The sequence below is a fragment of the Lissotriton helveticus genome, chromosome 9 (genome assembly GCF_964261635.1).
Source record: "Lissotriton helveticus chromosome 9, aLisHel1.1, whole genome shotgun sequence".
NCBI lineage: Eukaryota > Metazoa > Chordata > Amphibia > Caudata > Salamandridae > Lissotriton > Lissotriton helveticus.
In genome coordinates, this window is record NC_136070.1 from 8,476,386 (window position 1) to 8,503,295 (window position 26,910).

At 48.2% G+C, this 26,910-nt stretch overlaps 1 protein-coding gene across 3 annotated transcripts in view; it reads right to left on the reverse strand.

Annotated features, from left to right (window-relative positions):
• Positions 1 to 26,910, reverse strand: part of LOC144782593 (phospholipase A2 inhibitor and Ly6/PLAUR domain-containing protein-like) — a 519,999-nt gene that overhangs the window by 241,376 nt on the left and 251,713 nt on the right. Inside the window, exon 1 of one of the 3 annotated variants that reach the window (XM_078661962.1) lies at positions 18,683 to 18,861. The exons of the other annotated variants lie outside the window; for them this stretch is intronic. Within the exon in view, the coding sequence (XP_078518088.1) occupies positions 18,683 to 18,734 (52 nt within the window). The 5' untranslated portion in view covers positions 18,735 to 18,861. Of the gene's footprint in view, positions 1 to 18,682; positions 18,862 to 26,910 lie in introns of those variants that run through there. 3 annotated transcript variants of the gene reach the window in all.

Here is a 26,910-nt window from a genome sequence, read left to right on the forward strand (position 1 = left end):
TTCCACAATCACTTTCATACTATGAGCACCCACATTCCACCGTCACCTTCAGACTTTGAGCACCCCATTCTACAGTTACCTTCAGATTATGGGTACCCACATTCTACAATCACCTTCATACTATGAACACCCACATTTTACAGTCACCTTCAGACTTTGAGCACCCCATTCACCAGTTACCTTCTGATTATGAACACCCACATTGTACAGTCCCCCTCGGGCTTTGAATACCCACATTCCACAATCACCTTCAGACTTTGAGCACCCACATTCCACAATCACCTTCAGACTATGAGCACCCACATTCCACAATTACCTTTAAACTTTGAGCACCCACATTCCACAATGACCTTCAGACTTTAAGCACCCACGTTCCACAATCACTTTCATACTATGAGCACCCACATTCCACCGTCACCTTTAGACTTTGAGCACCCCATTCTACAGTTACCTTCAGATTATGAGTACCCACATCCCACAATCACCTTCAAACTATGAGCACCCACATTCCTCAATCACCTTCAGACTTTGAGCACCCACATTCCACAAACACCTTCAGACTTTGAGCACCCACAATCCACAATCACATTCAGACTATGAGCACCCAAATTCCACAATCACCTTCAGCCTTTGAGCACCCACATTCCACAATCACCTTCAGACTTTGAGATCCCACATTCCAAAATAACCTTCAGACTATGAGCACCAACATTCCACAATCACCTTCAAACTATGAGCACCCCATTTTACAGTCACCTTCAGACTTTGAGCACCCACATTCCACAATCACCTTCAGACTTTGAGCACCCACATTCAACAATCACCTTCAGACTTTGAGCACCCACATTCCACAATTACCTTTAAACTTTGAGCACCCACAATCCACAATCACCTTCAAACTATGAACACCCCATTTTACAGTCACCTTCAGACTTTGAGCACCCACATTCCACAATCACCTTCAGACTTTGAAGACCCACATTCAACAATCACCTTCAGACGTTGAGCACCCACATTCCACAATCACCTTCAGACTTTGAGCACCCCATTTTACAGTCACCTTCAGACTTTGAGCTCCCACATTCCACAATCACCTTCAGACTTTGAGCACCCACATTCCACAATTACCTTTAAACTTTGAGCAACCACATTCCACAATCACCTTCATACTATGAGCACCCACATTCAACAATTACCTTTAAACTTTGAGCACCCGCATTCCACAATCACCTTCATACTATGAGCACCCATATTCTGCAATCACCTCATACTATGAGCACCCACATTCCACAATCACCTTCAGACTTTGAGAACCCACATTCTACAATCACCTTCAGACTTTGAGCACCCACATTCCACAATCACCTTCAGACTTTGAGCACCCACATTCCAAAATCACCTTCAGACTTTGAGCTCCCACATTCCACAATCACGTTCAGACTATGAGCACCCCATTCTACAGCTACCTTCAGACTATGGGTACCCACTTTATACAATCACCTTCATACTATGAACACCCACATTTTACAGTCACCTTCAGACTTTGAGCACCCACATTCCACAATCACCTTCAGACTTTGAGCACCCCATTTTACAGTCACCTTCAGACTTTGAGCACCCACATTCCACAATCACCTTCAGACTTTGAGCACCCACATTCCACAATTACCTTTAAACTTTGAGCACCCACACTCCACAATCACCTTCAGACTTTGAGCACCCACATTCCACAATTACCTTTAAACTTTGAGCACCCACATTCCACAATCACCTTCAGACTTTGAGCACCCACATTCCACAATTACCTTTTAACTTTGAGCACCCACATTCCACAATCACTTTCATACTATGAGCACCCACATTCCACCGTCACCTTCAGACTTTGAGCACCCCATTCTACAGTTACCTTCAGATTATGGGTACCCACATTCTACAATCACCTTCATACTATGAACACCCACATTTTACAGTCACCTTCAGACTTTGAGCACCCCATTCGCCAGTTACCTTCTGATTATGAACACCCACATTGTACAGTCCCCCTCGTGCTTTGAATACCCACATTCCACAATCACCTTCAGACTTTGAGCACCCACATTCCACAATCACCTTCAGACTATGAGCACCCACATTCCACAATTACCTTTAAACTTTGAGCACCCACATTCCACAATGACCTTCAGACTTTAAGCACCCACGTTCCACAATCACTTTCATACTATGAGCACCCACATTCCACCGTCACCTTTAGACTTTGAGCACCCCATTCTACAGTTACCTTCAGATTATGAGTACCCACATCCCACAATCACCTTCAAACTATGAGCACCCACATTCCTCAATCACCTTCAGACTTTGAGCACCCACATTCCACAATTACCTTTAAACTTTGAGCACCCTAATTCCACAATCACCTTCATACTATGAGCACCCACATTCCACAAACACCTTCAGACTTTGAGCACCCACAATCCACAATCACATTCAGACTATGAGCACCCACATTCCACAATCACCTTCAAACTATGAGCACCCCATTTTACAGTCACCTTCAGACTTTGAGCACCCACATTCCACAATCACCTTCAGACTTTGAGAACCCACATTCAACAATCACCTTCAGACTTTGAGCACCCACATTCCACAATTACCTTTAAACTTTGAGCACCCACAATCCACAATCACCTTCAAACTATGGGAGGGCAGGCCAGCCATACTACATGCACGCACTTTACTCTGGGACACAGGGAAAAAGTGCGCAGAGACCCAAATATCACTAACACAGGGTCACAAATAAAAGCAAAAAGTTTAGGGGTGAACCTGCCCTAAGGGCCAAGTCCAACACAACCCCCTTCCAGCCAAAACGCAGGGCAGACCAATCACCACCGTGATGGACTTCCCTGCTTGGGGCGATAAAACACGGACGCGGGCCCGCAACTGCAGGGACACCCTCCTGTTTTATGCCACGGTGAACCCCTAGGGTTCCTTCTAAAACTACTGTAGGGACTAACTGGGCTACCCCACTGGTACTCTCCAGCTGCCCTCGGCCAGGACCAGGCCCTTGGCCACCCAGGTGCCACTGGATCCTGCCTACTCACAAAGTGGGGGGTAGTAACCCCAGGCACATAATAGCCACTCTCCACCCTTCCTGTCTGCGAGACAGCGCTAGACTGCCACTGGTTCTCCAGCCTAGGGTCTACAACCTCAGGCGGACCAGGAGTCTCAGGGAAGGCTCTCCTCCCCTTACCTCTTCTTTTAGGGTTCCTCCTCCTGCGAGGGGTACACCTAGAACGCCATTCCAACCCAGGGTTTAACCCCTCAGGTTGCACCGCGGTCAGAGGTCGGCTCTCCCACCCTCTGCACCCCCTTCCAGAGGTCTGCCCTCTCCCAATTGGAGAAGTTCCTCTGGAAGAAGAACCGGTCAGGACACTGGTTACAGTCGTCCTACCCTTCAGGTCAGGCTGACCCTGAACCTGGCCATCCAACCTCCGGTCTAAAACCTTTGGTGGAACAATTGCCTGGCACTCCAGGACTTCTGGGGATTCACACACAATCCCCCTGAGGCTAACAAATGACAAATGACTGTCTGTCTGGCGCAGATCTCCCGTCCCTTGTCCACCTGACAGTGCGTGGAGATCCCCCAGACCAGAAGTGGCACCACCCGGGTCCCCCCAAGAAGATCTAGCCCAACTGGCTAGTCCCTGGTCCACTGGTGCATCCACTGGGAAACTCATCCCCCAATCACTCCTCACGCTGGACTCCTGTACCCTCCCTACCGGAGCGGTACTGCCAGACTCTAGAACCACAGGAGCTCTGGTTACAGACGCTCCAGGTCCTCTACTCACTGGGAGATCTTCCTCAAATGGACTAACAGGACAGCCTAGGTCCCCAACCTAGTGTTCCCTACAGAAACCATCCAAGTCCTGAGGCAGGGCTTCGGGCGTCTGGGGAACCTCGGTCTCCCCCTCACTCCTGCTCCACTGAGCCAGGCAGTGAGCCCCTCTACCCTCCTCGCTATCCTGGGACCTAGCTGGGCTACACTGAGCCTCTTCCACCACGCTGGGCTGGAAGATACCTGAACCACTACTGTTGGAGTCACTCACCAATGACTCTAGAGAACCTCTAGCACTCTCCCAGCGCTATGGTTCCTCAGCAAGCGTGTCTGGATCAGTCAACCCATAGTCCAACAGGTGTTGTCGCAACCCTGGCAAACAACTACTGAGCACCTGCTCTCTGAGAACCAGATCAAACAGTTTGACAAAATCAGATTCTGTGTGAACCGATGACCAATCAGACAGTGCATCTTGACATTCATCCACAAACTCTCCCCAAGACTGGTGAGACAGTTTCCTACTGCCCCTGAATCTCAACCTATACTCCTCTTCTGGGGAAACAGGTACCATGCTCGGGGAGCTGGGAGTGGGACTGTCTATACTAACATTTAAATAGCTGCCACCACTGGACTCAACCCTCCCTGGGGGATCCAGAAAATTATGACTGCGGTCAGGGGATAACCTACACTCTAGGGCTATCTTCTCCCTGGCCAAGGCCCTCTCAGCCTCTGCAATCCGCTCATTCACACCCAGCTGCGCCATCTCTCTGGCATGCTCTAACCTGAGCTTCTCCATGGCCAGCTGGTGCTCCCTCTCTTCTCTCCTATCCACCCACTCCTATTGGGAACAGGGAAAGGGATGGGGTGCTGCATCGGACACTGGACCCAGCAAGGGACTCCCTATCTAGGGGGTACTCGCTCTCTGCTGGCGCCCAGTCACTGTCAAACTCACTCTCCACTTCAGACTCTTCAGGGCTCCCCTCAGACCCACCACGCTCATGGTGTGCGGCCCGGGCCCTCTCCCTCTCACTGTGCTCACGTTCCCAGTCATCCTTCTGCCATAGGATCAGGTTATCCCTAAGCTTGGACTGGGTGTCTGACTCACTCACTGTGATGTCTCTTTCCTCACAAAACCGCACCAACTCATGCACACTGTACTTAAACAGGCCACAGAGGTTAAAAGGAGATTCCATCTTGACAGGATGCTCACAGACACGTGGAACACAAGGGACCTAGCAATCTGAAGTAAGAGTACACAATTCCAAGACTTCAACAATCTCCTTATCAAAGAGAACTCATACTCATGCGTCCAGGAAAACACACCATTCATCCACACACACCCTCTCCTCGGATCGGTAAGGCAGTTTCTACCACCCCTGACTTCTCAACCTGACCATAAGCGACACAGGTACCAAACTCTGGAAGCAGGGCACGGGACAAATGAACTGAACACAATTATCAAATGACACTCTTCAGGAGAAGCAATAATGGAACTTCACCAAAAACAATAATCCCCAAAATGTGGTTATCTAAAAATGTAGAGCTTTGAAGTGCGGCCAGCTGCTACTGTGGTACAACGCAAACACAAATCCTTATCCCACTCGCTGCCGCCAATGTTGGAAATGGGATCCCCGGCTGGCCAGGGCTTTCGCCAAAGTCAGTCAGAGACCACCACTCCCAAGTCAGGGCAAGGGAGTTACACGCCAAGATAACCCCTGCTCACCCTCTAGGTAACGTGGCGCGAGCAGCAAGGCTAAACTTGGAGGCAATGTAAGTTAAGTATTTGCGCACGCACCCCAGCAACAACACCCAGGGCCCACCACAAAGGAAACTCCACACAAGGTTATATAAAAAATAGCCTTTGTATTATAATAAACATACATTAGATACGACACACATCTTGTTACACTGTGCCAGAGGCACGGGCAGAATTTACAAGGGATAATGTACAGGACAGGGCCACCTGGACCACTGTCAAGGGTATGCACTTTTAGAACTTAGCACTTGTAGAAAGAATACTTTGTAGAAACAATACTCAGCACATAAATCATATAATGACTTTAGTATCAAAATAGCACATGTAGCACACAACCAGGAATCACTGGTAACAGGACCTCACTAGCACCACCTGCGCTAGGAGGACAACAACCACCTAAGTATTACAATACCTGTAGAGGTGTAAGAACATAACATATGATGCAATGCATAACATTCATTCAGAGGTGTAGAAAATGAACAATTGCGCCAAACTCCCATAAGTCACCACCTGTGACTGTCCCTAGACCAACTGGCCTCTCTAGGGCTAGGACGCCCTGTGTCCAAAGTGTCAGGGGCCTAAACGTGGCAGTTGCCCACAAAGTGCTGGGCAACTGGTGCAAATGATGGGGCCAACGTGGGAGCCTCTCTAGGCTCTGAACACTGGTGGGGCGAACACGATGTGGGAACCTCACAGGCTCTGCAGAAACAAAATGTCCCCCTGAGCCTCTCGGGGCTCTTAGAACAACAATGTGGGACTCAAGAGCCTTTCTGGGCTCTTCAAAACAACTTTGGCACCTGGAGCCTCTCTCCGGGCCCTAAGAAATGAATGTGGCCCTCCAGAGCCTCACTGGGCTCTAAATAAACACGGTGGGCTGCCACTGAGCCTCTCGGGGCTCGCAAAACAATTATGGCACCTTTAGCCTCTCGGGGCTCTAAGTAACGAAAATGCCCCAGAGCCTCTCTGGGCTCTAATCACTGCTGCAGGGTCGTTGGAGTCCCTCACGGGGGACTCAGAACCAAGGCGACTGCCCCACGAGCCTCTCTGGGCTTGAACACCACTGGGCCTCTCTCAGGCCCGTGTACTGCAGGGGAGGGGCGGGCACCGGCAATGTGCCCCGACGCCCTCCTCCCTGCACTTGTTCTCCCAGCCCCACTCACCGGCTCTCCTTGGGTTCGCGCTGGGTCCCTGCGGAGTCTCTCCTGGGCGGCGGCTCTGCACGAGAGCTCCCGCTCCTCGGGGCTCGCTGCAGACTTCTCCCCTCTCTCTCCTGGGCTCTCCCTCGCTTTGGGAGCCTGGGGGGGACAAGGAAAGACGCCGGCTTCTGCCCCCACCGGAGCGCGGGGTGGCCTCCCGTCTGCTTCCGGTTGCCTCTCTGTCCTGCCCCCGGCCTGCCTGACTTCCGGGTCGCGGCTGCGGGGGCGGGACCTCAGTCGGGCCGCGCTCCGATCGGCCGGCCGGCAGGAACACTTCCAGGTCGTCATGGGCAGCGCGGCGGCCCGTCTCCGGCACTTCTAGGCGGGGGGGTGAGTTTACCGAGGAGTGAGCTCCCTCGAGGTAAACTCGAAATATAGCGGCAAGGTCCCTGGCAGGGTGGGCACCTGCCAGGGGGCAAAATAATCAAAAATAAGCGAGGTGGCCACTCGCTAGGCAGGTAAAGCGCTCCCTGCGCTAACTGCAAAATAAAGCGCTCTTAAGCGCTAGAAGGGGAGAGAAAAGCGCTCCCAGCGCTATCAATCAAATGCAGCGCCCCCAGGCGCTATAGGACAACAAAGTCCAGCAAAGGTCCTTGTAGGCAGGCAGGGGGGCAAGGCTGGGCCCAGAGCCAGCTCACTGGGTCTCCAGGCAGGGAGACACTCCAAGTGGCGGTCCTCTGGCCCAGCGACAGCAGCAGCAGCCCCCTCAGGATCCTGGAAGAGAACAACATCTGTGGGGACACAGCCCCATTTTTATACATCATTTCCTTTGTCTCAGGGTGCAGGGTGGGGGCAGAACCAGTTGCAGCTGGTCTTGGAGCACCCTTGATGGCCCAACCACCCCTTTCATTCACTGGGGAGGCTAGGGTCGTTAGACACACCACAGGGGGGCGGAGCCAGCATTGTGTGGGGAAAACCCTGCCCATCCAGGACACAGGTACACTCCTCCCACACATCCCTCATGCTAATCTCACACTCACCACCGGGCAGACCCATCCAGACTTCCTGGAGCCTGGCATGCCAGCCAGCTCCAGCCAATCACGCTCCAGCACCCTCACTGCACACACACATCAATGTCCAGAAGTAGCACTTCCCTTCTAGACACATACAAGCTGCACATACCGTTGCGCAGCATTCACTCCCACGAGTTCACACATACCAAACTTGAGCCTGCACTCCCCACGCATCAGGAACTACCAGGGACTCACACATTCCCCATGCATTCCTATGGGAGGGCAGGCCAGCCATACTACACGCACGCACTTTACTCTGGGACACATGGAAAAAGTGCGCAGAGACCCAAAAATCACTAACACAGGGTCACAAATAAAAGCAAAAAGTTTAGGGGTGAACCTGCCCTAAGGGCCAAGTCCAACACCTTCAGACTATGAGCACCCATATTCCAGAATCACCTTCATACTATGAACATCCACATTTTACAGTTCCCTTCAGACTTTGAGCACCCCATTTTACAGTCACCTTCAGACTTTGAGCATCAACATTCCACAATTACCTTTAAACATTGAGCACCCACATTCCACAGTCACCTTTATACTATGAGCACCCACATTCCACAAACACCTTCAGACTTTCAGCATCCACATTCCACAATTACCTTTAAACTTTGAGCACCCGCATTCCACAATCACCTTCATACTATGAGCACCCACATTCCACAATCACCTTCAGACTTTGAGAACCCACATTCTACAATCACCTTCAGACTTTGAGCACCCACATTCCACAATCACCTTCAGACTTTGAGCACCCACATTCCAAAATCACCTTCAGACTTTGAGCACCCACATTCCACAATCACGTTCAGACTATGAGCACCCCATTCTACAGCTACCTTCAGACTATGGGTACCCACTTTATACAATCACCTTCATACTATGAACACCCACATTTTACAGTCACCTTCAGACTTTGAGCACCCACATTCCACAATCACCTTCAGACTTTGAGCACCCCATTTTACAGTCACCTTCAGACTTTGAGCACCCACATTCCACAATCACCTTCAGACTTTGAGCACCCACATTCCACAATTACCTTTAAACTTTGAGCACCCACATTCCACAATCACCTTCAGACTTTGAGCACCCACATTCCACAATGACCTTCAGACTTTAAGCACCCACGTTCCACAATCACCTTCAGACTTTGAGCACCCACATTCCACATTTACCTTTAAACTTTGAGCACCCACATTTCACAATCACTTTCATACTATGAGCACCCACATTCCACCGTCACCTTCAGACTTTGAGCACCCCATTCTACAGTTACCTTCAGATTATGGGTACCCACATTCTACAATCACCTTCATACTATGAACACCCACATTTTACAGTCACCTTCAGACTTTGAGCACCCCATTCGCCAGTTACCTTCTGATTATGAACACCCACATTGTACAGTCCCCCTCGGGCTTTGAATACCCACATTCCACAATCACCTTCAGACTTTGAGCACCCACATTCCACAATCACCTTCAGACTATGAGCACCCACATTCCACAATTACCTTTAAACTTTGAGCACCCACATTCCACAATGACCTTCAGACTTTAAGCACCCACGTTCCACAATCACTTTCATACTATGAGCACCCACATTCCACCGTCACCTTTAGACTTTGAGCACCCCATTCTACAGTTACCTTCAGATTATGAGTACCCACATCCCACAATCACCTTCAAACTATGAGCACCCACATTCCTCAATCACCTTCAGACTTTGAGCACCCACATTCCACAAACACCTTCAGACTTTGAGCACCCACAATCCACAATCACATTCAGACTATGAGCACCCAAATTCCACAATCACCTTCAGCCTTTGAGCACCCACATTCCACAATCACCTTCAGACTTTGAGATCCCACATTCCAAAATCACCTTCAGACTATGAGCACCAACATTCCACAATCACCTTCAAACTATGAGCACCCCATTTTACAGTCACCTTCAGACTTTGAGCACCCACATTCCACAATCACCTTCAGACTTTGAGCACCCACATTCAACAATCACCTTCAGACTTTGAGCACCCACATTCCACAATTACCTTTAAACTTTGAGCACCCACAATCCACAATCACCTTCAAACTATGAGCACCCCATTTTACAGTCACCTTCAGACTTTGAGCACCCACATTCCACAATCACCTTCAGACTTTGAAGACCCACATTCAACAATCACCTTCAGACGTTGAGCACCCACATTCCACAATCACCTTCAGACTTTGAGCACCCCATTTTACAGTCACCTTCAGACTTTGAGCTCCCACATTCCACAATCACCTTCAGACTTTGAGCACCCACATTCCACAATTACCTTTAAACTTTGAGCAACCACATTCCACAATCACCTTCATACTATGAGCACCCACATTCAACAATTACCTTTAAACTTTGAGCACCCGCATTCCACAATCACCTTCATACTATGAGCACCCATATTCTGCAATCACCTTCATACTATGAGCACCCACATTCCACAATCACCTTCAGACTTTGAGAACCCACATTCTACAATCACCTTCAGACTTTGAGCACCCACATTCCACAATCACCTTCAGACTTTGAGCACCCACATTCCAAAATCACCTTCAGACTTTGAGCTCCCACATTCCACAATCACGTTCAGACTATGAGCACCCCATTCTACAGCTACCTTCAGACTATGGGTACCCACTTTATACAATCACCTTCATACTATGAACACCCACATTTTACAGTCACCTTCAGACTTTGAGCACCCACATTCCACAATCACCTTCAGACTTTGAGCACCCCATTTTACAGTCACCTTCAGACTTTGAGCACCCACATTCCACAATCACCTTCAGACTTTGAGCACCCACATTCCACAATTACCTTTAAACTTTGAGCACCCACATTCCACAATCACGTTCAGACTTTGAGCACCCACATTCCACAATTACCTTTAAACTTTGAGCACCCACATTCCACAATCACCTTCAGACTTTGAGCACCCACATTCCACAATTACCTTTTAACTTTGAGCACCCACATTCCACAATCACTTTCATACTATGAGCACCCACATTCCACCGTCACCTTCAGACTTTGAGCACCCCATTCTACAGTTACCTTCAGATTATGGGTACCCACATTCTACAATCACCTTCATACTATGAACACCCACATTTTACAGTCACCTTCAGACTTTGAGCACCCCATTCGCCAGTTACCTTCTAATTATGAACACCCACATTGTACAGTCCCCCTCGTGCTTTGAATACCCACATTCCACAATCACCTTCAGACTTTGAGCACCCACATTCCACAATCACCTTCAGACTATGAGCACCCACATTCCACAATTACCTTTAAACTTTGAGCACCCACATTCCACAATGACCTTCAGACTTTAAGCACCCACGTTCCACAATCACTTTCATACTATGAGCACCCACATTCCACCGTCACCTTTAGACTTTGAGCACCCCATTCTACAGTTACCTTCAGATTATGAGTACCCACATCCCACAATCACCTTCAAACTATGAGCACCCACATTCCTCAATCACCTTCAGACTTTGAGCACCCACATTCCACAATTACCTTTAAACTTTGAGCACCCTAATTCCACAATCACCTTCATACTATGAGCACCCACATTCCACAAACACCTTCAGACTTTGAGCACCCACAATCCACAATCACATTCAGACTATGAGCACCCACATTCCACAATCACCTTCAAACTATGAGCACCCCATTTTACAGTCACCTTCAGACTTTGAGCACCCACATTCCACAATCACCTTCAGACTTTGAGAACCCACATTCAACAATCACCTTCAGACTTTGAGCACCCACATTCCACAATTACCTTTAAACTTTGAGCACCCACAATCCACAATCACCTTCAAACTATGAGCACCCCATTTTACAGTCACCTTCAGACTTTGAGCACCCACATTCCACAATCACCTTCAGACTTTGAAGACCCACATTCAACAATCACCTTCAGACGTTGAGCACCCACATTCCACATTCACCTTCAGACTTTGAGCACCCAATTTTACAGTCACCTTCAGACTTTGAGCTCCCACATTCCACAATCACCTTCAGACTTTGAGCACCCACATTCCACAATTACCTTTAAACTTTGAGCAACCACATTCCACAATCACCTTCATACTATGAGCACCCACATTCAACAATTACCTTTAAACTTTGAGCACCCGCATTCCACAATCACCTTCAGACTTTGAGCTCCCACATTCCACAATTACCTTTAAACTTTGAGCACCCACATTCCACAATCACCTTCAGACTTTGAGCACCCACATTCCACAATCACCTTCAGACTTTGAGCACCCCATTCACCAGTTACCTTCTGATTATGAACACCCACATTGTACAGTCCCCCTCGGGCTTTGAGCACCCACATTCCACAATCACCTTTAAACGTTGAGTACCCACATTCCACAATCACCTTCAGACTTTGAGCACCCACATTCCACAATCACCTTCAGACTATGGGCACCCACATTCCACAATCACCTTTAAACTTTGTGCACCCACATTCCACAATCACCTTCAGACTTTGAGCACCCACATTCCACAATCACCTTCAGACTATGAGCACCCACATTCCACAATTACCTTTAAACTTTGAGCACCCACATTCCACAATGACCTTCAGACTTTAAGCACCCACGTTCCACAATCACTTTCATACTATGAGCACCCACATTCCACCGTCACCTTCAGACTTTGAGCACCCCATTCTACAGTTACCTTCAGATTATGGGTACCCACATTCTACAATCACCTTCATACTATGAACACCCACATTTTACAGTCACCCTTTAGACTTTGAGCACCCACATCCCACAATCACCTTCAAACTATGAGCACCCACATTCCTCAATCACCTTCAGACTTTGAGCACCCACATTCCACAATTACCTTTAAACTTTGAGCACCCTAATTCCACAATCACCTTCATACTATGAGCACCCACATTCCACAAACACCTTCAGACTTTGAGCACCCACATTCCACAATCACATTCAGACTATGAGCACCCAAATTCCACAATCACCTTCAGACTTTGAGCACCCACATTCCACAATCACCTTCAGACTTTGAGATCCCACATTCCACAATCACCTTCAGACTATGAGCACCAACATTCCACAATCACCTTCAAACTATGAGCACCCCATTTTACAGTCACCTTCAGACTTTGAGCACCCACATTCCACAATCACCTTCAGACTTTGAGCACCCACATTCAACAATCACCTTCAGACTTTGAGCACCCACATTCCACAATTACCTTTAAACTTTGAGCACCCACAATCCACAATCACCTTCAAACTATGAGCACCCCATTTTACAGTCACCTTCAGACTTTGAGCACCCACATTCCACAATCACCTTCAGACTTTGAAGACCCACATTCCACAATCACCTTCAGACTTTGAGCACCCACATTCCACAATTACCTTTAAACTTTGAGCACCCACATTGCACAATCACCTTCATACTATGAGCACCCACATTCCACAAACACCTTCCGACTTTCAGCACCCACATTCCACAATCACCTTCAGACTATGAGCACCCACATTCCACAATCACCTTCAGACTTTGAGCACCCACATTCTACAGTCACCTTCATACTATGAGCACCCACATTCTACAGTCACCTTCATACTATGAGCACCCACATTCCACAATTACCTTTAAACTTTGAGCACCCACATTTCACAATCACCTTCAGACTTTGAGCACCCACATTCCACAATCACCTTCAGACTTTCAGCACCCACATTCTACAGTCACCTTCAAACTATGAGCACCCACATTCTACAGTCACCTTCATACTATGAGCACCCACATTCCACAATTATCTTTAAACTTTGAGCACCCACATTTCACAATCACCTTCAGACTATGAACACCCACATTTTACAGTCCCCTTCAGACTTTGAGCACCCACATTTCACAATCACCTTCCTACTTTGAGCACCCCATTCTACAGTCACCGCCAGACTATGGGTACCCGCGTTCCACAATCACCTTCAGACTTTGAGCACCTACATTCCACAATCACCTTCAGACTATGAGCACCCACATTCCAAAATTACCTTTAAACTTTGAGCACCCACATTCCACAATTACATTTAAACGTTGAGCACCCACATTCCACAATCACCTTCATACTATGAGTACCCACATTCCACAATCACCTTCAGACTTTGAGCACCCACATTCCACAATCACCTTCAGACTTGGAGCACCCACATTCCACAATCACCTTCAGACTATGAGCACCCACATTCCAAAATTACCTTTAAACTTTGAGCACCCACATTCCACAATGACCTTCAGACTATGAGCACCCACATTCCAAAATTACCTTTAAACTTTGAGCACCCACATTCCACAATTACATTTAAACTTATTTAAACTTTGAGCACCCACATTCCACAATCACCTTCATACTATGAGTACCCACATTCCACAATTACCTTTAAACTTTGTTCACCCACATTCCACAATCACCCTCAGACTTTGAGCACCCACATTCCACAATCACCTTCAGACTATGAGCATCCACATTCCACAATCACCTTCAGACTTTGAGCACCCACATTCTAAAATTACCTTTAAACTTTGAGCACCCACATTCCCCAATTACATTTAAACTTTGAGCACCCACATTCCACAATTACATTTAAACTTTGAGCACCCACATTCCACAATGACCTTCAGACTTTGAGCACCCACATTCCTCAATTACCTTTAAACTGAGCACCCACATTCCACCGTCACCTTCAGACTTTGAGCACCCCATTCTACAGTTACCTTCAGACAATGGGTACCCCCATTCTACAATCACCTTCATACTATGAACACCCACTTTTTCGAGTCACCTTCAGAATTTGAGCACCCACATTCCACAATCACCTTCATACTATGAGCACCCATATTCCACAAACACATTCAGACTTTGAGCACCCACATTCCACAATCACCTTCCGACTTTGAGCACCAACATTCCACAATCACCTTCAGACTATGAGCACCCACATTTCACAATCGCCTTCAGACTTTGAGCACCCACATTCCACTATCACCTTCAGACTTTGAGAACCCACATTCCACAATCACCTTCAGACTATGAGCACCCACATTCCACAATCACCTTCAGACTTTCAGCACCTACATTCCACAATCACGTTCAGACTATGAGCACCCACATTCCACAATCACCTTCAGACGTTGAGCACCCACATTCCACAATCACCTTCAGACTATGAGCACCCACATTCCACAATCACCTTCAGACTTTGAGCACACCCACATTCCACAATTACCTTTAAACTTTGAGCACCCACATTCCACAATCACCTTCAGACTTTGAGCACCCACATTCCACAATCACCTTCAGACTTTGAGCACCCACATTCCACAATCACCTTCAGACTATGAGCACCCACATTCCACAATCACCTTCAGACTTTGAGCACCCACATTCCACAATCACTGTCATACTATGAGCACCCACATTCCACTATCACCTTCAGACTATGACCACCCACATTCCACAATCACCTTCAGACTTTGAGCACCCACATTCCACAATCACCTTCAAACTATGAGCACCCTCATTCTACAGTCACCTTCAGACTTTGAGCACCCACATTCTACAGTCCCCTTTAGACAGACTATGAGCACCCACATTCCACAATCACCTTCAGACTTTGAGCACCCACATTCCACAATCACCTTTTTTTTTTTTTTTTTTTTTTTTTAAACCTTTATTATATCGTTCAACACAAAATACAGAAGTAGCCCTGCATCGACAGGGGCCGGTCACCACATGTATGCAGAACGTATCAGGAAATCCAATAACACAGCTCTTCAGCCGACAACCCATGGGTCCGGCAGCGGTAGAGGATAGACGATGTATTGAAAACATTTCGAGATCAAGGATATGCCTAAGGTTTCATTTTACATTGAACCCCCCCCCCCCAAAAAACAAGATAAAGAAGAAGATACAGGATATCCGGAGCTACACACTGGAGGTATACAAATGCGGGTAGGCGTTAAAAGGCAGTCATGGATCAAGATAGACCAACAATAAAAATGCAAGCGCCAGTATGTTCACCAAGGGAGAAGAACAAAGCTACCTATCTATCATCCACAATCACCTTTAAACTTTGAGCACCCACATTCCACAATCACCTTCATACTATGAGCACCCACATTCCACAATCACCTTCAGACTATGAGCACCCACATTCCACAATCACCTTCAGACTTTGAGCACCGACATTCCACAATCACCTTCAGACTTTGAGCACCCACATTCCACAATCACTGTCATACTATGAGCACCCACATTCCACTATCACCTTCAGACTATGACCACCCACATTCCACAATCACCTTCAGACTTTGAGCACCCACATTCCACAATCACCTTCAAACTATGAGCACCCTCATTCTACAGTCACCTTCAGACTTTGAGCACCCACATTCTACAGTCCCCTTTAGACAGACTATGAGCACCCACATTCCACAATCACCTTCAGACTTTGAGCACCCACATTCCACAATCACCTTTTTTTTTTTTTTTTTTAAACCTTTATTATATCGTTCAACACAAAATACAGAAGTAGCCCTGCATCGACAGGGGCCGGTCACCACATGTATGCAGAACGTATCAGGAAATCCAATAACACAGCTCTTCAGCCGACAACCCATGGGTCCGGCAGCGGTAGAGGATAGACGATGTATTGAAAACATTTCGAGATCAAGGATATGCCTAAGGTTTCATTTTACATTGAACCCCCCCCCCCAAAAAACAAGATAAAGAAGAAGATACAGGATATCCGGAGCTACACACTGGAGGTATACAAATGCGGGTAGGCGTTAAAAGGCAGTCATGGATCAAGATAGACCAACAATAAAAATGCAAGCGCCAGTATGTTCACCAAGGGAGAAGAACAAAGCTACCTATCTATCATCCACAATCACCTTTAAACTTTGAGCACCCACATTCCACAATCACCTTCATACTATGAGCACCCACATTCCACAATCACCTTCAGACTATGAGCACCCACATTCCACAATCACCTTCAGACTTTGAGCACCGACATTCCACAATCACCTTCATACTATTGGCACCCACATTCCTCAATCACCTTCAGACTTTGAGCACCGACATTCCACAATCACCTTCAGACTATGAGCACCCACATTCCACAATCACCTTCAGACTTTGAGCATCCACATTCCACAATCACCTTCAGACTATGAGCACCCACATTCCACAATCACCTTCAGACTATGAGCACCCACATTCCACAATCACCTTCATACTATTTGCACCCACATTCCACAATCACCTTTAAACTTTGAGCACCCACATTTCACAATCACCTTCATACTATGAGCACCCACATTCCACAATCACCTTCAGACTTTGAGCACCCACATTCCACAATCACCTTCAGACTTTGAGCACCCACATTCCACAATCACCTTCAGACTTTGAGCACCCACATTCCACAATTACCTTTAAACTTTGAGCACCCACATTCCACAATTACCTTTAAACTTTGAGCACCCACATTCCACAATCACCTTCAGACTTTGAGCACCCACATTCCACAATCACCTTCAGACTATGAGCACCCACATTCTACAATCCCCTTCAGACTACAGTGAAGGGCATTACCTCCTACTGTATGCCTTTGTTCTCCTTTTCAACTAAGTTTACTGAGTAAATTTCAGTCTGACAATCCAGGTCCAAGCTACATTACATCTCCTCTTTCAATCTGATTAACGGATGCTTAGATTTTATTCAATGTTTTTTTTATTTTCCGAAAATACCACTTGCATTTATTTTTTACCATTTTCTATGAATTTTTCAACCTTTTTTTTTTGTTTTGTTTGAGCAAGAAAATGAACACGTATTTTTAAACATTTATTTGTCCTGTCATGAACAATTGCACAAGACCAACTGCAAGGCTTTTGCTTTAATTAAGTAGACATTTACAGTGTATTATTTTTTGTTCATTTGTAGTTCTTTGTAAAGCACCCAAAGCCCGACAGCGTGATGCGAAATAGAGTAACACTGCAAAGGATGAACACCGACATAGGAAATGTGAAATGTTAATTATGTCTAAAGTGATAGAAACAACCTTTGGCTGACAACCTGAGTCATCTGCCTGACAACTGTATGCAATCGTCGCATGTTTTCCATTCAGTGAAACTGCATAGCTACTGGAAGGCCAGGAGCTAGCATTTAAAAGCCTAGTTTCTATGTTTGCCATTTTTATAGATGTATACAAACAGAGCACATCGTTTCTTTCTGTAAATAGGTAAAAAAAAATAGCAAACATGGAAAACGTTCAGTTAGTTCAGATGCATGATTATTGGAAATACTTGTGTTTTAAAAAACATCTTTGTAAAATGTTGGAAAGCAATCAGTTAGTTGGTATACAGTTTTTCTACTTTCCCTCTCATTCGCCTGTAGCCACACAGGAGCCATGCAGTCTACTGGAAGGAATACCTTGTACATGAAACTACTCCAGCCCCATTATTACCCTCTAATTGAATGTATTCCCTGTGCATTCTCATTGCCAAACATACACAGGGAGAGGGTCCCCTGCCCATTTCTTGAATGATGCTAGGATGAGGTGACATGTATCGCACTGGTCAGGTTGTTTAGCTCTCTGGTACATGCTGTTAGCATGCACTGTTTTGCCTTTTCTTGTTGTGTCAACCAGAGTTGTATTTTGGCAGTGGACTTTAAAGTTTCTCTTTTGGATCATGTGATCCTGAGTTCTATGAAGTGAATAAAAAATATTGAGAAGCTGCTGAGGTCTCACCTTTGGGGATCACAGAAGCAAGAAAGATGGCGGCGGTGAGGAAGCCCCGCATGGTGTTGGAGGACGGATGGAGCTGGTCAGTGCAGAAGAGCAGGGTCTGAGCAGTTCTTCAGGCCTTCTCCACATCTGATTGTCTGGCCATTGTATGTATTCAGTTGCAGTGAATAGAGGGGAGGTCCTGCCTGATCGCTGATGTGGCGGTCTCCCTGCTGGTCAGTGATTGGGTGCGACTCTCAGGTCTCTCAACCATCACTCCACCCAATGGATTATTGAAAGAACAGCCTGTCCTGAAGTAATGCACTTCTCTCTACCCACAGCTTCATTAGGTCATGTATTATGTACACTTGCACACCCTTTCTGAGATGAGAAATAGTTTTGGGCATCTCTCCTTTGGTCAGCTTCCAATGCAGTCTCTGAACAGCTCAGGTCTATCCAGCATTTATTAGACCGTAGAAGGTGAGACTTCTTTTGGTGCGATGAGTACTAAAAATGGCCGAAGCCAAGTCATAGTTGCCGTGTCTTGGGGGCCGTTCCAGTAACATGCTTGACTCCACCTTGAATTTTCAAGGAACTCAGCACTTCTTCTTCTCAAGGCAGCAACTGAAGTGATTGACGTCACACCTGATAGCTCAGGAAGATAAGTATGGTATTTGCACTGCGCAAACGAGGCACAGTGTCCTGTCCTTGCTGCTCTTGCTCGGATGGACTAATCTCGAACTGAGGGTTAGAGTCATCGGTTTGAAAATTTCGATCACATTTGTAGGAAATTGGGCTACTAGTCGACTGGGGTGAAACCCTATTCAAGGAGCAACACAATTCGTGTCAAGGTGAAAAACAAGCAAACCTCAAATTAACCTGTGCTTAGCCATCTGGTAGCTTGACACAAAAGCTGTCAGGCTTAATGTAGAGACAATGTGTAAAAATGTATGCAGCACTTCAATTAGTAATAAAGTGAAAACACAACACAAGACAAATCCCACACCAATTTAGAAACTTAGAGTAAAATGTAATAAATTATTTGTCACCAAAACAGCAAAAATGTACTCGTTAGAACGAGCGGTATGCAATTTTAAAGATTTAGGTAAGAATAGGGTTCAAAAGCACAAATCGCCAACTGTGGTTATCTGATTACACCGAACTGGGACAAACTCACAAGTTCAGATTGACCACGATGGAGCGCTGACCGGATACAAGGACCAGGGTAGGCCAGCCGAACAAAGTACCTTAAATCCAGGTTACAGAGTGCTGCGATGTCCAGCGTCGAGGATGCATTGCATATTAGTGGTTTAGGGCCGAGATGCCTGGTCCTTCGTCGAGAATGCATTGCACAACAGCCATTATAAGCAGCTGCAGAGCAGTGATATAAGGTCCTATGATGAGGATGTGCCACGCTGCAGCTGTTCCATGGAGTTGCGATGCAAAATCCTACATCAAGGATGCATTGCGCAGCAGCCTTTCCAATGAGAAGTGGGGTCCTGCGTTAAGGATGCAGCGTGCAGCAGCAATCCTGTGAGAAACCAGCGTTTTTTGCAGCCCCCCTCCCCCCTTACGTTTTTGGCCTCATTTTGACTACTGGATGCTGGTATTCTGACTTTGATTGCGCCCTGGGCTTTAATAACCAGACCCAGGGAGTGCTCTGATTAAAAGTACAGGACACACAATTGATGGACGGAATACAGAACAAATCATAACATCCACCCTTGGTCAAGAGATCTGGGTTTAATCCAACATGCTTTTGCTCACTAGGCCACCCCAGTTTAGACCTGGCCACATGCAAATCAGTATTGACCCTGTGCCTCATGGCAACAATCCAGACTGAACTGCCAAGCCAGGTCCTACCTGGACCGGAAAAAAGCATCTTAAGACTGGTTTCGGAGTTTCACCCCTCATCAGCCAGAATAGCTTGAATCCAGTGGCACAGTGAGCCTGGGGCCCAAGTCTGGGTATACCCGGCACACTTGTGGTGAGAAAGCAAAGGACACACAATTGATGGATGGAATGCAGAACAAATCAAAACATTCACCCTCAGTCAAGCGATCTGGGCTAAATCCATCATTCTTTTGCTCACCATGCCACCCCAGTTTAGACCTGGCCATATGCAAATCAGTCTTGACCCTGTGCCTCATGGGAACAGTCCAGCCCAAATTGCCAAGCCAGGTTCTCCCTGGACAGGAAGCAAGCATCCTAGGACCGGTTTCGGGGTTTCACCCCTCATCAGCCAGGATAGCTTGAATCCAGTGGCACAGTGAGCCTAGGACCCACGTCAGGGCATACCCGGCACACTTAGGGCAAGGAAGCAAAAGACACCCAATTGATGGACAGAATGCAGAACAAATCAAAACATTCAACCCCAGTCAAGAGATCTGGGTTGAATCCATCATTCTTTTGCTCACCATGCCACCCAGTTTACACCTGGCCATATGCAAATCAGTCTTAACCCTGTGTCTCATGGGAACACTCCAGCCCAAACATCCAAGTCAGGTCCTCTCTGGACCGGAAACATGCATCCTAGGACCGGTTTCGGGGTTTCACCCCTTATCAGCCAGGATAGCTTGAATCCAGGATGCTTGTTTCTGGTCCAGGGAGGACCTGGCATGGCAGTTTGGTTTGGACTGTTCCCATGAAGCACAGAGTCAAAAGTGATTTGCAAATGGATGGCTCCAAACTGGGGTGGCGTAGTGGGCAAAAGAATGATTGATTTAACCCAGATCTCTTGACTGGGGGAGAATGTTTGAATCATTCAGCATTCCGCCCCTCATTTGTTGTAGTTACACTTTTTGACCTAAGTGGGATAAGTATGCCCGAACCAGGGTCTCTTGCTCACTGTGCCACTGGATTCAAGCTAGCCTGGCTGATGAAGGGTAACATACCCTGAAACCGGTCCCAGGATGCTTGTTTCCGGTCCAGGGAGGACCTGTCTTGGCAGTTCGGTCTGGACTGTTCCCAGGAGGCACAGGGTCAAGACTGATTTGTATACGGCTGGGTTCAAACTGGGGTGGCATAGTGGGCAAAAGAACGATGGATTTAACCCAGATCTCTTGACTGGGGGAGAAAGTTTGAATCATTCGGCATTCCATCCATCATTTGTTGCAGTTACACTTTTTGCCCTAAGTGGGATGGGTATGCCCAGACGTGGGTTCCTTGCTCACTGTGCCACTGGATTCAAGCTAGCCTAGCTGATGAAGTGTAACATACCCCAAAACCAGTCAAAGGATGCTTGTTTCCGGTCCAGGGAGGACCTGGCTTGGCAGTTCGGTCTGGACTGTTCCCATGAGGCACAGGGTCAAGACTGATTTGCATATGGCTGAGTCTAAACTGGGGTGGCGTAGTGGGCAATAGAACGATGGATTTAACCCAGATCTCTTGAGTGGGAAAAATGTTTGAATCATTCAGCGTTTCGTCCATCATTTGTTGCAGTTACACTTTTTGGCCTAAGTGCGATGGGTATGCCCAGACGTGAGTCCCTTGCTCACTGTGTCACTGGATCCAAGTTAGCCTGGCTGATGAAGGGTGACATACCCCAAAACCGGTCCCAGGATGCTTGTTTCCGGTCCAGGGAGGACCTGGCTGGGCAGTTCGGTCTGGACTGTTCCCATGAGGCTCAGGGTCAAGACCGATTTGCATATGGATGGTGTTGGAAATGGGATCCCCGGCTGGCCAGGGCTTTCGCCAAAGTCAGTCAGAGACCACCACTCCCAAGTCAGGGCAAGGGAGTTACACGCCAAGATAACCCCTACTCACCCTCTAGGTAACGTGGCGCGAGCAGCAAGGCTAAACTTGGAGGCGATGTAGGCTAAGTATTTGCGCACGCACCCCAGCAACAACAACCAAAGGCCCACCACAAAGGAAACTCCACACAAGGTTATATAAAAATAGCCTTTGTATTACACCAAAACACATTAGATAAAACACACACTTTACAATGTGCCAGAGGCACGGGCAGAATTTACAAGGGGATATTTACAAGACAGGGCCACCTGGACCACTGTCAGGAATCAGAAGTAGCACTTTCAGAAATAGCACTTAGAAGGTAAAATATAAATGTACTTTAGCACAAAATAGCACACAACCAGTAACTACTGGTAACAGGACCTCACCAGCACCACCTGTACTAGGGAGAAAACAACCACCTATGTATCACAATACCTGTAGGGGTGTAAGAACAAAACACATGATGCAATGCATAACATTCATTCAGAGGTGTAAGGGAGGAAAACACATGATGCATCAACAATACATTCAGAGGTGCATAACAATAACAATGGCGCCAAACTCACAAGTCACCACCTGTGACTGTCCATAGGCAGGAACACCAGAACTGTCCCAATGTCAGGGGGCCTAAACGTGGCAGTTGGCCACAAAGTGCTGGGCAACTGGTGCAATGCTGGTGGGGACAACGTTGGAGCCTCTCAGGCTCTGGACAAAGCACTTGTGTCCCCCAAGAGCCTCGTGGCTCTAAACAAACCGAATGGCCCCCTGAGCCTCTCTAGGCTCGAAATCAATAATGGCCGCCGTTGGAGTCCCCCTCCTGGGGACTCGAAGCAAAATTGGGGCACCTAGAGCCTCTCTGGGGCTCTTAAAATAATAGTGGGCACTTTGGAGCCTCTCGGGCTCAACTAACAAATTATGCCCCCGGAGCCTCGGGGCTCGAACACACGATATGCCCCCTGAGCCTCTCGGGCTCACATACAGTAAATGCCCCCGCCTTTACGAGCCTCTCTGGGCTCTAAATCACAAAGCGCGAGGTCGCGCTACGGGGGAGGGGCAGACACCGACAATGTGTCCCGACGCCCCTCTCCCTTTCCAGGCACTCACCGGCTGTCTCGTGCGGCGGGCGGCTGCTCCACGAGAGCTCCCGCTCCTCGGGGCACTCTGGACACTTCTCCCTGGGCTCTCCCTCGCTTAGGCAGCCCGGGGGGGAAAGGGAAGACGCCGGCTTCTCTCTTCTGCTGCAGGAGCGCGGGGTAGACTCCCGTCCGCTTCCTGTTGTCCCGCAGCAGCTTGCCTGACTTCCGGGTCAGACCTCGGGGGCCGCCAATGGCAGCGCGGCCCTGGAGGTGTGGAGGCGGGACTTCCGGGTCGCACTTGGCAGCGGCCCGGCAACGTTTTCAAAACACTCCGGGCTGCGGCGGTGACCCTCTAATTTAAATATAAGACGAGGTGGGCTCTCGCTATCGGCGGCAATGTCCCTGGCAGGGTGGGCACCTGCCAGAGGACTTTAAAATCGGCACGGAGCGGGGCAAAACGCCGGGTGGGCTCCGGCTTCCACAAGTAAAGCGCTCCTAGCGCTGAAAGGCAATTTAGAGCGCTCCCTGCGCTAAATGCAAAATAAAGCGCTCTCAAGCGCTAGAAGGGGAAAGAAAAGCGCTCCCAGCGCTATCAATCTAATGCAGCACCCCCAGGCGCTATAGGACCACAAAGTCCAGCAAAAGTCCTTCCAGGGGGGCAAGGCTGGGCCCAGAGCCAGCACACTGGGTCTCCAGGCAGGGAGACACCCCAAGTGGCGGTCCTCTGGCCCAGCAGCAGCAGCAACAGCCCCCTCAGGATCCTAGAAGAGAACAACTTCTGTGGGGACACAGCCCCATTTTTATACAGTGTATTCCTTTGTTCAAGGGTGCAGAGTGGGGGCGGAACCAGTCGCAGCTGGTTCTTGAGTACTCTGTTTACCTCAACCACCCTCTCTATTCACTGGCAGGGCTTGGGTCATTAGACTCTCCACAGGGGGGCGGAGCCAGCATTGTGTGGGGAAAACCCAGCCCATCCAGGACACAGGTACACTCCTCCCACACATTACTCATGCAGATCTCCCACTCACCACCGGGCAGACCCATCCAGACTTCCTGGAGCCTGGCATGCCAGCCAGCTCCAGCCAATCACACGCCAGCACCCTCACAGCACACGTACAGCCATGTCTAGAAATGGCGCTTCTCTACTAGACACATACATGCTGCATACACCGTTGCGCAGCATTCACTCACACGAGTTCACACATACCAGACTCAAGCCTGTACACCCCACGCATCAGGAACTACCAGGGACACATACATTCCCCATGCATTCCTATGGGCGGGCAGGCCTAGCTCAGCACATGCACTCAGAGTGCGCACGCACTTTCCACTGGGACACAGTGAAAGTGCGCAGAATCCCAAAAATCACCATCTCCAGGTCACCATTTCAAGCAAAAAGTCTAGGGGTGAACCTGCCCTAAGGGCCCAAGTCCAACAGATGGGTCCAAACTGGGGTGGCGTAGTGGGCAAAAGAACAATGGATTTAACCCAGATCTCTTGACTGGGGGAGAATATTTGAATCATGCAGCATTATGCCCTTCATTTGTTGCAGTTTAATTTTGGGCATTTCCCTAAGTCTTGTGTGATCTACTATTTCATTTGTCATGTGTGGGAGGGGTTTGGAGGCTACTCCGTGGCGCCCCTTTTACCCCTACCTATGCTGCCTTATGGTGATTGAGGTCGAGCCAACTGCTTTCCCTGGATGGTGCCTGCAAGGGTTGGAGCATTTGTTAGTTGCTATGATTGATCTGGGGGTGAGCGCATCCTGTGCCCTACCTTCGACTGGAGCTGCAGTGGACATTTGGGATCCCTCTTCCCAGGCACCCCCCTTGCTCGGACCACACCCTGCTTACTCTAAGCACACTTGGGCCTGCTGTCCCTAGATGATGGCCAATATCTCTACTATTGTGTGCTGTAAAAGGTATTGCCGTAGTGACTGAACTTTGGAAAAGTCGGATACTTCATAACGCATAAGAGGAAGCTGGTTAAGCCAGTATGTGACTTGTAACCTCAAAACGCGGAATTTGGGTGTTTCTATCAAAAATTGCAAGAGTCTGCGGGGTGAAACAAAAACCGAGGACTGCCTTAGCAATTTCGGGATGCCTGGTCGCCCTGGTGAGCCCAACCCCCCACTGGAAGCTTGGGCTCTAAATCATGTCAATGCCTCACAGCTTACTGGCTTTTTGTGTGGGTGCTGTGGAGTTTCTCTGGGGTTCTATCGTCCTAGGCCCATGGGAATCCCGGTTGCCACCACTGAGGACAGCTTCGATTTAGAACTGAAAGGGGGGCTCCTTCGGGCAGAGGCTCTGGCTCATTGGAGGCTCTGTTGTGACTACATGCCTTACAGGAGACATTGGTCCCGGGCTGGATGCCTGAGAATGGGGACCTTTCAACTTGGTGATTGGAACCTGTCCCTATTGTCTCTGGACGCAGGGACTTGGGTGTTTGCTTTTTAAATAAATTCTCTGGGTGCCAATCTGTCCCCTTCTTCAGATTGCCCTCCCCTAGGGTGAGGCCAGCAAACTCTGTCCTCTGAGATCAGCAGCAGAGTGGGGCATTAGGTCCCGGAGTTGCCCCTGACATCGATCTCCGGTGAGGATACCCGGACAACAGAAAGTATATGGAGGCCCAAAGCTCCTGGACCCAAATAAAATATATGGAAACTTACTGCTGTACATTTTCGAAGCCTGCTAGGATTTTGTTTGTGGTATTGTTATTACTTGACTAGTCTGTTGTGAGTTTTGGTTCTGAGGGGTGAGGGGGCTACCTCCCCATACTGTTACCCCTCCCTCCTTGGCTGTGGTCGCGGTCCAAGGTGTGCTGAGTTCCCTGTCTGTGGTTATTGCTGCCATGTGTTTGCCCAACTACCTAATCCATGGTGCGGCGGATGGCAGACCTCCCGGAGTGTGTGTAGGGTGTATTGTGATTACCTGGGCTTGGTTTTCTGGATGGACATTGGTGGTGTTTTGTGGTGGCTGGCCTTGGCCCTCGATTTCATCTCCCAGGTGGCCCTGCATGTGGCAATAGTAGCAGTCCCTAGGGTCTGGTTGTTGCCAACCTCCCTGGTCTCTACCGCCATAGCTGGGTTATAACCTTCTGGGATCCTGCGGTGGAGTTCCGCTGGAAGACTGGTACCATTTGCACGGTCACAGCCAACGCTGCCCCCTCAAGAAAAGTCTGTTTTTATTTGTTTTGGACCAATTTAGCAGTGTCTCTCTGGGACTGCTCTTATTTGGAGATCATCCTGTGGGTCGCTGAGTAAGGAGTACGTGTGATTGCCAACACGTTCCGTACATGGCCTTCTTCCCTATGCGGTCAGTGGAGGCATTTTCTTGCGATATGAGTTTGCCCTCTGTATGTGCTCCACACTTTACTACCGCTACACGTTTAGATAAAGTAATCAACAGCTTAAAGGGGTCACCACATAATTCCAGACAGCCT